The following is a 13582-nucleotide window of genomic DNA, read 5'->3' as shown; positions in this document are numbered from 1 at the left end:
GCAGTTCGATGCCGTAAAGTACCCCGTTGGGCAACTCTGAGATTCTTTCTTCCGTTATATGCTGCAGAGGCATTCTTCGCTTTAGTGAGTTAGGAGGCAGGTGATAAAATAAGTGGATGTTTCGCAGTTGGCGGCTAGGGAGTGGGGGGGGTACCTCCTGGGGTAAATCTCGGCACCCCAGAGAGAACTGGAGGAGGTAGGTACATCTGGAGGCTTTACTTCAGCTGCTAGGTAGCCCCACGTACACCCCCCCCACCCCCCCCACCCCTTCCCCTGTCTCCCTGGGGTAACTTCCTGCCTGGCTCCCTCTCCTTAATTACAGGAGAGACTCCAGATGTTGGATAGGAGGGTACTAGCAGTACTAGTGGGTCCTATAGAGTCGGTAGGAGAAACCCCAGTCTCATCCCAGAGAGAGAGAGAGTCTAATTAAAAAGTTTGAGACACAGTTAGATTCAGTCACTCACACATACCTCCCCCACGGACCTCTTTTACCCCCATGGCCCTGCTTTACCTCCCTGTGATAAACAGCAGGAACCTGAGGTGCTAATATACCCTGCACCTGCACTTCCACACTTCGCTCCCTGTTGCTCTCTCTCTGTCTCTCTTTCTCTCTCTCACCCTCATTCTGTCATAGTCTCTCACCTCCCATTTTTGTTATTGCTTGGTTACAACCCTGTTTTGTTAATGTGCGCGCGTCATCGCCACTTTCGGTCGCTCTGCCGCCTTTGTTTTTGTTATTATTAGATGACTTAAAAAGGAATTCAATTAAAAAAGTGTGGGCACACATTGACATGAGCTTCTTCTGTACTGGGTATGGAAGTCTAGACTCACCCTCCCGCCCCTTCCTCTCTGCGGCTGACTTTGCGTTGCTGACGGACTTGTACAGGAACCCGTGAAGGAACACGGACGCGTCGCGAGGGAACCTCTTCTCGTACACTGGGTCCAGTTTGGGGAAGTCTGGAGAAGGAAATAGAAAAGGTAGAGGTTAGAGCCTTCAAAGCTCTGTACTGCTGCAGCAGTTGATAGGCTTGTTCATAGGTAATTGTTTAGGGGTCTGTTTCAATGTGTGTGTGTGTGTGTGTGTTTGAGCGAGTTTTTTTTTAACATTAAAAGTAAACATAGTAACATCGATGTGTATGCGTGTGTCAGTGTGTGCGTGTCTGTAGAGGGAAAGACAGGGTGGGCACACAGCCCCGACATGACGTCGCTTCCTAGTCCCTGAAAAATCCAGCTTGCAAAGTCAACTGTCAACGGATTCTCTCACAGCACGATTTACTCTGACAGAGTACCTGTGACCCCGCTTAAACAGAGCAGAGACGGTCCTAATCCACTGGACGGCCTTTTTTTCCTGGATACACGTTATTTATTTTGTGGGTTTGAGGAGCGGTGCCCTTTCTTTGGCACTCCTGACGGCGGAGGTTTTCTCCCGCTCGCCGCGCGTGTTCCGCCTCGTAGTGCTCAAACACAATTAGCGCCGATACAGAGACTCCTCCTGTCAGTGTCAGAATCCTTATTGTGCTGTAGCTTTAGGATTCTGTCAGGTACGGCGTGCCGCTGAAGCACCTCCGCGGGGCAATTGCTACTGTAAACTGTCATAAAGGTTTAAAGGAAGCCCTTAAACCCCTCTCTCGCTATCCCACACACACACCCACACACACGCACACACACCCTTTCATCCCAGGCCCCCCACTATTCCATCTCACAAATATTGAATGAGGACCATGAAGGTTATGCTTTTTCTTAGCACCTCTACAAAGGTCAGAGTACTGTAGTGTGACCATGGATTTAGCAAAGAGGTCAGATGCTAAGCTATGTTGTGCGTTCGAGATGGTGTTAGCTAACGTTCGGCGACATATTCTAACTTTTTCCACGAACGAGCGCTAAGGTTAGCTAACAGTTAGCCAAAGTAGTGTGCCAAGAATAAAAATGGATGCCAACACGGAAGACCAAGAGAACACATTCACAATCATTTGGCCCTAGACTGGGTCGTAACGTGAATTCATCCCTGCTGAAAAAAAACAAAAAACAAGCTAGGTCTTGAAACAGCTGATAGATGGTTGACCAGTTCAGACCAGCTCCCAGCTTGACATGGTTTGACCAGCTCAAGCTTTGTTTTGAAACAGCTGGCATCTGTTTGACCAGCTACCAGCTCAGAAAGGCCATCGGACCTAGCTGGTTGACCAGCTCATACCAAACTAGACCAACTTTATGACCAGCTCGGCTATGCTGGCTGACCAGCTCATACTAGATTAGCATATGACCAGTTTGATCAGTTAAATTTTGAAGCTGGTCAAGCTGGTATGGCTGAATTTGACAGCAGGGATATAAAATCCATCATCTCAGGACCACTAACAGTGAAGTCCTCTAATATCAGGGGAGTGAAAATGATCCTTAATTTAATCGCATCCATTTTTATGAAAAAGACATTGGCGACAAACTAAATGGAATCTCAATTTCATATCATTCAGCAGTAGCAGCTCACAGCAAAGTTAGTTCCCAATGAACACTTGGCCTTGTTATTGTTGAATGCATGTCAGGTATGCGCCATATCCAACCCAGTCCAGAAGACCACACCATCTAGGCATTAATCAAGCTGTCATAACAACAGCCATGGTTGTGTTTTCTGATTGGGTCACCTGAAGTGACCTGTGTTGAATCTGCCCAGGGGGAACCCTGACCATTAGAGGAACCGAAAGAAAAATGTAGATTCTGCATGCCCTCGTCTCTGTCCTGAACTTAACCCCCTTCCCCTCCCTGCACTTCTCACCCATAATCAGCACTCATTCCTACACTAAATCACAAAAACCTGAAATATTATCTTTCAGCATAATTACACACAGATAATTGCGCAGGAGATAAAAGGCCTACTATTATCAATCTTGTTAATGTTGTGATGTTGGATTCTTAGCATTCGGCAGATTTTCCCTTGTGAATAGCTATGCTGAAGGGCAGGGAACGGCTCAAGTCGAGTGGCTGGAGGAGCGAGGGCAGAAGACGCTGCAGCCAAAACGTTCACACGCATCAATAGACCCCCCTACCCCACCCCCGTCGGACTGACGGGCGCACGTCTCATCAGTTTAATTACAATCTTCGATCCCCTCGCAATTAATTCCCCTCTACTCTGAGCCTGGAAAACAAACAAGCTATTTCACCACCACCGGGGGGAAGGGAGGGGTCAGGGTGGGGTGTGTATGCCGGGGGGAGGGGGCGAGTGGAGAGGGGGGCTCCGCACCGGCCACATCTCGCCTTCTCAATCGACCAATGAGTGACAGGCGCGGGGCAGGCGGGAGAGGAGGGAGGAGACTCACAGGGAGGCTGCTCCTCCATTTTGTCTGCCATTATTCGAGGGGGGGTGGGTGTTGAGGATCATTCGAGGGGGGGTGGGTGTTTAGGAGCATGGACAGCAGGGCGGGTTCACACACAGTTAGGCTTGCCTGAGACAGCCACCCCCCTCTCCTCATGTCCTGTCTCCACCACTCCATGACACGCACTCTCATTACACGTGACCCCTCCGGAATACACGCAGGTGAAAGGGAGACAATCGGTTTACAGGGGCTTACAAGGGGCGGGAGAGACTCCCCAGAGAGAGTGCTGTGCCAAATGCCCTGGACCTGCTGGGCTCCGCTGGGGGTCTGCCTCCCAGGTGTGCCGCTTTGCGGTGAGCTGCCGATGATCGGGAAGTGCAATTATACCGGCAAACGCAACCCCCACCGGCGAAGCCAGAGGGGCAGTTAGGTACTTGGCGCAGTTGGGGGAACAAGATGCCTTCCCCCCCCAACGGCGGTGACCCCCCCCCCCCCCCCCCGGTCCCCAGGCTCCTGGAGTCAGCTTGGCACTGTAGTCTTCTCACTTTCACATCATAATTAGAGCAGTGTGTGTGTGTGTGTGTGTGTGCGGGCATGTGTCTTTGTGTGCGCGTGCATGTGTCTATATCTATGTGCGTATGTGTGTGTGTGTGTGTGAGTGCGTGTGCGGGCATGTGTCTTTGTGTGTGCGTGCACATGTCTATATCTATGTGTGTGTGTGCGTGTGTGCATGTGCGCATCTGTGTGTGTGTGTGTGTGTTTGTGTATGTATGTGTGTGTGTGTGTGCGTGCATGTGTCTATATCTATGTGTCTGTGTGTGTGTGTGTGCATGCACATGTCTATATCTGTGTGTTTGTGTTTGCGCATGTGTGTGTGAGTGTGTGTGCATGTGTACGTGTGCTTGTGTGTGTGTGTGTGTGTGTGTGTGTGCGTGCATTTGTGTGTGTGTGTGTTGTGTGTGTGTGTGTGTGTGCGTCCATATGTCAGTGCACACACATGCATGTGTGTGTCTGCATGCATACATGTGCGTGGGAGGACAGGGCTGGTGACACGGCCCTGATGCATTGTGCATTCCCGCTCCCTGAGAAAACCGGCTCAGGACGGCAACTGTCAATTTCTTTATTGCATTCGAGAGCAAATAAAACAAAGCAAGACGCCGGTAATTCCCTACCTCTGCCGAGATCTCTGTACATTTCAAGGATTGCAGCCGCAAAGCTGTTGAGCCTGAATAAAAGTTATCTCTGCACTTCCATCTGCCCATTCACTGCCTGTCACTTTAATCACTGTCTTGTGCACAGTGCCTCCAGGGTAAAATATTATTTCCTGGCAGCGCGTTTTATAGGACGAGATCCACTGAGGAAGCTGTGCTCGGAGCTTTAAACAGGACCGGCTTGCGGAAGAGGCAGACTCGCAATCAGGTAGCGCGAAGAAGCAGCCAATCTCCTGGGGCGACGATTTTCATAAACACAATGCTCACTGCTTATTTTAATGTACTTCCCCGCGTCCCGGAACAACACAACTCTGTTGCTTACACAGTGAATTATATATTAGATGGGTTTCAGCGCTTCGTTTCGGCTCCCGACAGCTTAGAGCCTGCCGCTGCTTTTGTGTGCTTGGCGGTGCCTGCGTGTCGTTGTGTTGGGTGGTTGGGTGGGGTTGGGCTGTGGGTAGGGGGTCTTGGGAAAGAAGCAGGGTTGTAATACTAATAACTTGTTATTTAGCCGACGCTTTTATCCAAAGCGACAGACAGCGGATCGGACTAAGCAGGGGGGACAATGCGGGGTTAAGGGCCTTGCTCACTGGCCCGAAAGTGTGGATATAATCGTGGTTGCACCGAAGCTTGAACCGCAAGCCTTCCAGGGCCCAGTCACGTAGCTTAGCCACTACACTACAGGCTGCCCCGGAATGGGTCAGAATGGTTATCGTGTTAATCCCTGTTGTGTATTGGGCTGTGGGCGCGGCTCACCTGAGAGTTTGTTGTGGTACAGGAACTCCATCTGCAGCCGCTGCCCGGCTCTCTGGGCCAACAGGTACGGGGTGCAGTAGGTGGGGTCCCCCGTGGCGCACATCACATCCGCCCCGCTGAACACCAAGGACATGGTCTCCAGAACGTCCGACTGAACCACCGCCGCACACAGAGCCTGGGAGCGTGAGAGAGCCACGCACACACACACAGACACACACACACACACACACACAGACATATACACACACACACACACACACACACACACACACAGACATATACACACACACACAGACACACACACACACACACACACACACAGACATATACACACACACACAGACACACACACACACACACACACACACACACACAGACATATACACACACACACATGCACACACACACATACCCACACACACGCACACACACACACATAAACGCGCACACACATACACACAGACACGCATACACATACACACACATGCACACACACACACACACATACCCACACACATGCACACACACACATACCCACACACATGCACACACACATATACGCACACACACATGCACACACACACATACCCACACACGCATACATACACACACATACATACCCACACACACACACGTACCATGCACACACATATGCACACACACACACACACACACACACACACAGACCATACAAACACACACACATACACACCACACATACACAACACACACATGCAAATAGCACACACACACATGCCATACACATATACACACGCACACACACACACAGGCCATTCACACATACACACAAACACAGGCAAGCATACCCACAGAAACAACATGCAAGCAAATACCACACACATGCAGACACACACACACACACAGATGACCCATTCATGAATGCACACACACACACACACACACACACACACACGCACATACAGCACACCCAAGCCCACAGACAGGCACACACACACAGATGACCCATTCATGAATGCACACACACACACACACACACACACACAAGCCCACAGACAGGCGCACACACACACACACACACAGACAGACAGACACACACACACCCAACACAAGCCCACAGACAGACACACACACGCACGCGCACACACACACACACACACACACAGACAGACACACACACACACACACAGGTGAGGAGCAGGATTCAGCAGGGCCCCGGTGCAGATCTATTACTCTGTGTGTATTGAGGTCAGGCCAGATGTCTCCGCTCACATGAAACCTAATGGGCTTTCCCCTGTAACAGATGGAAGAATGTGAGTGTGTACAGTGGCAGTCCTGGGTGGCTAACGCCACACCTATTTGTTTGATCAGGCCGCACACGACGGCCTCATGGGAGAGACAGAACACCGCGGCCTTTCAGTCACGCTGCCTCTCTCCCTCCATGGAAACTTCTGGAACCCGGAAAACCGCCACTGCCTGACCCTTTTCTACGCATCTCTCTGACTAGCCTACAACAATATGTCATTATAATTATAAGGGAAAACTTATAGCTATTTAATTGTATTTGAAAATGTCATCTAATGTATGACATCAAATCTCATGTATTATGTATTTTTTTATTTATTTATTATTTTATTTACGTGTTTGTTTGTCACAGAACAGTGTAACATGTATATTCACAGAAATTTTGATCACACTTCACAATAAGGTGCATTAATTGCCATTAACTAATGTACTTGTGAATGATTAATTAATGATGTACAAATACATTACTTAAAAGCATGAAATTCACTTTTTATTAATTAATTGGTTACATGAATATTTATGCATTAGCAAACCACATACCTCAATATGGTACCAAACCTCAATATACAGAAGGCCTCAGCACCATAAATGGTAAATGGTTAAGATTCATATAGCGCTGTTATCCAAAGTGCTGTACAATTGATGCTTCTCATTCACCCATTCACCCATTCACACACACACACACACACACACACACACACCAACAACAATAGGCTGCCATGTATGGCACCAACCAGTTCGTCACGAGCAGTTGGGGGATGGTTACCTCAGGGACACTTTGCCACACCCAGGGCGGGATCGAACCGGCGACCCTCCGACCGCCAGACGACTTACTGTCGCGCTCTGTAACCATGACAGTAACTCACGGCCGTGGCGTACAAACCCGTTTCCTGTCGGGCTGTGCCGGCGCGGTGCCCGAAATGTGAAATAACGGCGGTAAAGCGGGGTATCGATGTGCTTTCAGCCCTTAAGGCCCATTGAGTGACGGCCCAGACAGACAGCGAGGCGGCGAGCTGTCCCAGCGCACTGGATCTCAGAGCCCTTCTCCGTGCTAACAGCCCCGCCATCTCCACAGAGACCCCCGCAATAAGCTTCCTGTCTGCGGCTGCCCGTAGCCCCGTCTCTGGGGAAGCACGGGGGGGATTAGCCCGGGCAGGAAACCATCAGCCAGCTCATTGTTTAAATGTGTTTTCTCTCGTTTATCTATTTATCTGTCTATGGAGAAGGGAGGGGGAAGTGGGGGGGGGGGGGGGGGGGGGGGGGGGGGGGGGGGGAGCAGGGGGTTTTTGGGACGGAGCGAGCCCTCTCTCAAAAAACACGGCCGTCGTTTAAGCCGGAGACGGAATGTCAATTCCCGGCGACCGTCCGAGTGGACGGAGCGGAGAGAGACGGCTTCCGTCGGAGCGAGAGGAGCTAAAAGGCCCCGGAGAGACCCGACGCCCCTGGCACGTCGTCAAAAGCACACACTTTCTCCTAGGCGCTGTTGTTATTTCCACTTACAAAAATAACACACTGCCTCACCCTCTGCATGTACATTCATCAACCTCTCCTCCTCCACCAGCACCCCCCCCCCCCCCCCCCCCCCCCCCCCCTACCTCCGACTAACTCTTGTTCTGACTACCCAGAAAGTCCCCAGGCAAACTCCCTTATGTAAGTTTGTGGGACACCAATCCCCTAACTCCATTCACTGAGACAGGGCGGCCATCTTTGTGTCTGAGTGTTCCTGTGTGTCCTGAGCAACGTAGCCATAGGCAGAGTGCGTGTGCGTGTGTGTGTGTGAGTGCACATGTGTCTGTGTGCACGTGTGTGTGTGTGTGCATATGTATGAGTGTGTGTGTGTGTGTGTGTGATGCATGTGCATGCGGGTGTGTGTGATGCATGTGCACATGCGTGTGTGAGCATGTGTGTGTGTGCGCACACGTGTCTGTGTGTGCGAAGCGTGTGCATGTGTGTGCACGTGCATGTGTGCGCGTGTGTGATCCGTATGCACATGTGTGTCCGTGTGTGCACGTGTGCGTGTGTGTCTCTGTGTGCATGTCTACGTGTTCAGGTACACATTCCCCTCGCAGCGTAACGCCAGGCACCATCCTTTGATTCAGCATAATTTCATTATCTCCGTCACCCCGGTGATGACCTCCATAAGTTGCGGGCTCTAAAAAGGAGAAGGTGAGGAAGCCGCTCCCCGCTAGCAGAGTCTGAACTGATGAGAGGTCATCGCGATATGTCTCGGGGTGAACTCCATTTCAATGCAGTCGGCTCGGGAAGCTAAACTCAATTCATTAACTGAAAAATGCTCCTCGAACCTTCATTCATTTCCATCCACTTTAAATGCGTTAATTGAATGCCAATTCAATTCAAATTATTAAGTGTTCTTCGGATTCTGAAGAAGGTGGCGTAACATGGCGCACCTCTGAACATTAAGTATGCTTTAGCTTGAAGCTTCTTGGGCTCCTTTATTTTTGTGAAAGTGATTAGCTACATTAACCAGGTAACGGTTCATTTTGTATATGATTCTCGGCTATTCAGAGAGTCTTTCTCTTTACAATACCTGGACTGAAGCACATCAGGTGCTACTTTTCTCAGTTGAATGCGTTTCCTGAATTGACTGGATTGAAACGGAATCGACTTCAATCGAGTTTATTACATGTAAAAGGAGATTACAAGTGGAAGAAATAATAATACACAGTGCAGTCTGTATTTGGACATTATTTTCATTAAACCGTGAATATGCGGTTCAAACGCAGACCGGCATGTTTTAATTCGAGGGTGTTTATATCCATACCGGGTGATCCGTGTAGGAATTACAGCGCTTTTCATACTCGTTTCCCCCCTTGCGCATATGTATATATGACGGACAGGGTGAGCATCTAAATGAACGGGAGGCCTTTGGCAGAATCGACTCGCTGCAGTAAAATTCACACAGCCCTGGATGTGTTTCATTATTCATGCTCCGTACCCACAATTCAGCTGAGTCTGTTCTATCAAAGCGCCGCGCTCTCACAACTCTGAAAGCTGAGAGATAGCTGACACTCGCCCGCATTCTCTTCCTCTCCGCTAGCCCCTTCTCCCCGCACCCTTGAAACACTTCTCTCTTCTCTCCTTTCCTCTTCAGAAGACGCTTTCGCACTTCCCAAGGCACTCTCTATCTCTCGTGCACACACACACACACACACAGGCAAACGTCGCATACACACACACACACTCACACGTGGACAAGCGCGCACACATACACACTTGCAGACACAAGACTGTAGCGCTTCTGTCGACGCTCTCGATCCGGTTTTCCACTTTGAAAACATTTCACTTTCTCTCCCTCTCTCCCTGCCTCTCTGTCTGCTTTTCTGTCTCTCTCTCTGTGTCTCCCTCCCCCAGCTTTCCCTCTATCTCTCTCTCACTTTCTCTCTCACTCTCTCTCTCTCTCTTTCTGTCTAGTGGAAAACAATGAAAGGGATAATCTGTGATTGTGCTGACATGAGTGGAAACGCTGCCTCTTCGGATGCCGTTTCAGTGCGGTCCTCTGGCGCGTGCCCGGAATAACAAAGCGAATCACCACAATCTTCCCTGCCACAGCATGATTAATTAATACATAACTCAGAAATCCTACATCTCAGGGTGTCGGTCATTTGCAAATATGAATTCCTCTGCGGGAATTGAATCGAATGCAAAAATATACTTTTAGCTTTTTATAGAATGCTATGGGGATGTAATGTGGACTTTGCTAATTGACAGGAAATTCAAATAGCCGCTACACTGCATGCTACACTTGCAGTGATTGTACAAATGTATGTTTGGAATGGAGAGTATGGGTACTATTTTATCAGGCGTAGTAACACTAGAATTATAGGTTGAAGTAGATCAGTGGTCACCAACCCTGTTCCTGGAGATCTACCGTCCTATTTTCACTCCAACCCGAACAAAGCGCGCCTCATTCAACGGCTTCATATCTCATTGAGCCGCTAATTGAAGAGAAAGCCTTCAGGACGTTAGATCTCCAGAAACAGGGTTGGTGACCCCTGAAGTAGATGATGCTATACCTTGTTCAGCTGCTCTTGGCTGGTGAAGCCAGTCAATGTTTTCGCGTACATCCTCTCCTTGTACTTCTTGCGGATGAAGATGGCCCTCTGCTCCAGCACTGCTTCCTGGTGCAGCGTCTCCTCGGGCGTAAGTCTGGAAGCCCAGAAGCTGTTGGCCTTTTTGTTGCCGACATCCAGGAAGAGCTGCGAGGAAGAGATGAGGTGAGAAGCACAAAGGTGAGAACTTTCCAGGGTGAAACCCCTTTAGTTGTGAGATCACAAATATGTGATTAAAGATGCAGTTCACCCAAAAATGTAATCCACTCACGTACAGTATCTATTTATCCAGATAGTTTCACTGAGTTTTCTAGATTTCACAACTTTTTTATAGGCATGATAATGATAGATAATAATTATGATAACAATAGGCCTCTATTGTCCATAGAGGTCCATTATATTTTAACAAACTGCGTCTCAAAAAGATGTGTCACATCTCAGTGAAACTGAACAGACAGTACTCTGCGTAAGTGGAAAAATACATTAATTTCATTATTGTGTGAACTGCCCCTTTAACTGAAGATTCTAATGCTGAAGTAATATTCACTATCGGAAAGTGATGCAGTTCTCGTGCACTGATTAAACCTCTTCAAAGGGTTAATATCTTCCAGCTGCATGCATCAACAGAAAATCAACATCAAACAGTCACCATTACTCCCTGTAATCCTTGTTGAGAAATATTAAGATCTCAATCAAATCACTTCTGAGTAAACTCAGCAAACCTCTGGGGTGGCTAAGTCTGAACAGATTAAGTCCCACATTTATAAAATATTATTTTGGTACATTTCCCTTCCGCAGAACCACTTCAAAGTGCATAATAGCACATGCTGTTTACTACACACACAATGAGAGAACTGTTGATGAATATTTTTCAGAACAGCAGTGTATAAATGACAGCACAATTGTTTGGACAAGTTACACAAAAAGTAAGTTTAAAAAATACTACTACTACTACTACTACTACTACCACTACTACTAATACTAATACTAATAATAATAATAATAATAATAATAATAATAATAATAATTCAGAGTAGAATATAAATAGGTGCATGACATATACAGTTATAACACAGTAGAAATACTCATATTATGCATGTTATATTAATATGCAAATGAATTAGAAACCAGCGCCAGCATAAAACACACTTACTGTAGAAGAATGTAGACATTAGGATTAAAAGACACTAAAATGGGTTAAAAAAAGTATTTAAGCCCATAAAATATGCTCTGTTAGTGCTTAGTCAAGTGGCAGGAAATTGAGAAGCGCGTATGGATATTTCTGACTGCGGCTCATGTGGGCGTTTTGACAGGGAGGCCGCAAGAAAAATGATGAAAAAAAAAGACAAGCCGCAGACTGTTGGAAAGGAATAATATGAACCATAACCTGAAATGATGAGATTCGTAAAAACTCCCAGCACCTACTTCAGGTCTGACTGCGAGTCTTGCTTAAGGTGTTTGAAAAGCAGGAGAAGCAGATTTTTTGCCTGGCAAACACAAGAAATTGTTGCCAGGATGACGGCACGCAAAATAAAAGGCCTGCTTGTGTGACTTCTTCTTCTTTGAAATATCCAAAAAATGAACCAAACAGTCATACAGGATTTCAAGCGGTACAATGATTTAATAAAGTAATACTCCTAGAAAGATATAGCGGCTGTAACTTGAAATGTTTTTTCACAAGCTATTGTTGTTGTTATTAAGGTCTGACTCAGGTCTAATCGGTTGCAGGGCACAACAAATTCAGAAAGTGAATTCGATTTAGTTATAACCGAAAGGAGCATGCTCAGAGCAGTTGTGGTCTTCAACAATGAGAACACTGGTTTGACGTGTACTGGAACAGCAAGCATTTTGGCACCATGAAAGAGGACGTTGTGTGGGACTTCAAAAGGGTTGTGGATCACACATGATGTCCTTGGTTCACACAAAATGTACTCATTGGTTCGATGTTTTTAGCCAAAGCTACTTACGCAAGTGGATTAAGCAAACAACGTTACAACCAAATAAGGGCCTCCATCAATGCGTATGCCACAAGAACTGCTAGATAAAGGGAGAGATGGGTTTATTTATTTATTTATATATTTATGTGATGCTTTTAACTTGTCGAAGAACCTATGCACCTGTCTCTTTGGATTAAAAGCGTCTGCCAAATGACAAAAATGTAAATGTTTATTAAGTCAGTTTATTGGTTTATCTATCTATCTATCTACTGAAGCACTTAGAAGCATTAATGGAGGTCTAGTGTGAAAAGTTGTATTAGTCTGTGAATCAGCCTGTGAATGTGCATGACTGTGTAGGGAAGGTTATTCCGGGATCAGGGGATGAGGGAGGAGAAGGGCCGGGGATGTGAGGAGGAGAGGCGGAACTGGAACCGAAAAGCTCGGAGGGGCGGGACAGCCAGCTGGCGGTGGGACGCCGAACCGAAAGGTCAGGCTGGGGTCTATGACGTGATCATCGTCTGCCTGAAGGAAGAGGAGGCCCCAATCGCAGCCTGCTACGCGGAGTGTGCGATTAGACAGCACCCACCCGAAAGCCAGTCAAGGCTGTTCCGAAGCAATGTGGCACGAGCGTATTTTGGAAGGGTGGCGCACCAGGCAATTAACGGTGTCCTGGACCAGCTGCAGTAACCCATGCCAACGGGCGGTAAGCCGGCCAGCAAGACGCTACAGCGGCTCAGACTCGCGCTCTTAATTAAGCAAGGGGCGTACTCTCCCGAGGTTGTGAAAGGAGATCCTGGAGGACCACGGCTGCCAGGACGTGTCCCAGAAAGCTCAGCCGGTCATCCGGGGTCGCGGCCAGGTTTTCAGCCGACCGCCAGGGAATCGGTGCGGGAGACTATCGACGGCGACTGAAGCACCGATCGGCCAGGGAACGCGACGCCGGGGGGGGGTGAGGACTTATCCGACGAAAGCGAACGGGAATAGACACAAGATGGGTAAATTTGGCTGTTGCTTATGCA

At 48.1% G+C, this 13582-nt stretch overlaps 1 protein-coding gene across 3 annotated transcripts in view; it reads right to left on the bottom strand.

Moving 5' to 3' along the window:
- arap2 (ArfGAP with RhoGAP domain, ankyrin repeat and PH domain 2) overlaps positions 1-13582 on the bottom strand; it is a 133660-nt gene that overhangs the window by 58476 nt on the left and 61602 nt on the right. For all 3 annotated transcript variants that reach the window (XR_009709365.1, XM_061251960.1, XM_061251961.1), the window contains 3 exons: positions 10591-10773; positions 5273-5447; positions 832-957 (listed from right to left, as the gene is read on the bottom strand). Coding sequence is in view for 2 of the 3 variants with exons in the window: in XM_061251960.1 (XP_061107944.1) it covers positions 832-957; positions 5273-5447; positions 10591-10773 (484 nt within the window). In the remaining variant the exon portion in view is untranslated. The remainder of the gene's footprint in view (positions 1-831; positions 958-5272; positions 5448-10590; positions 10774-13582) is intronic.

Source organism: Conger conger, chromosome 8 (assembly GCF_963514075.1).
Source record: "Conger conger chromosome 8, fConCon1.1, whole genome shotgun sequence".
Taxonomy (NCBI): Eukaryota; Metazoa; Chordata; class Actinopteri; order Anguilliformes; family Congridae; genus Conger; species Conger conger.
The sequence above is the reverse complement of the archived record's forward strand: the minus strand, read 5'-3'. Positions and strand labels throughout refer to the sequence as shown.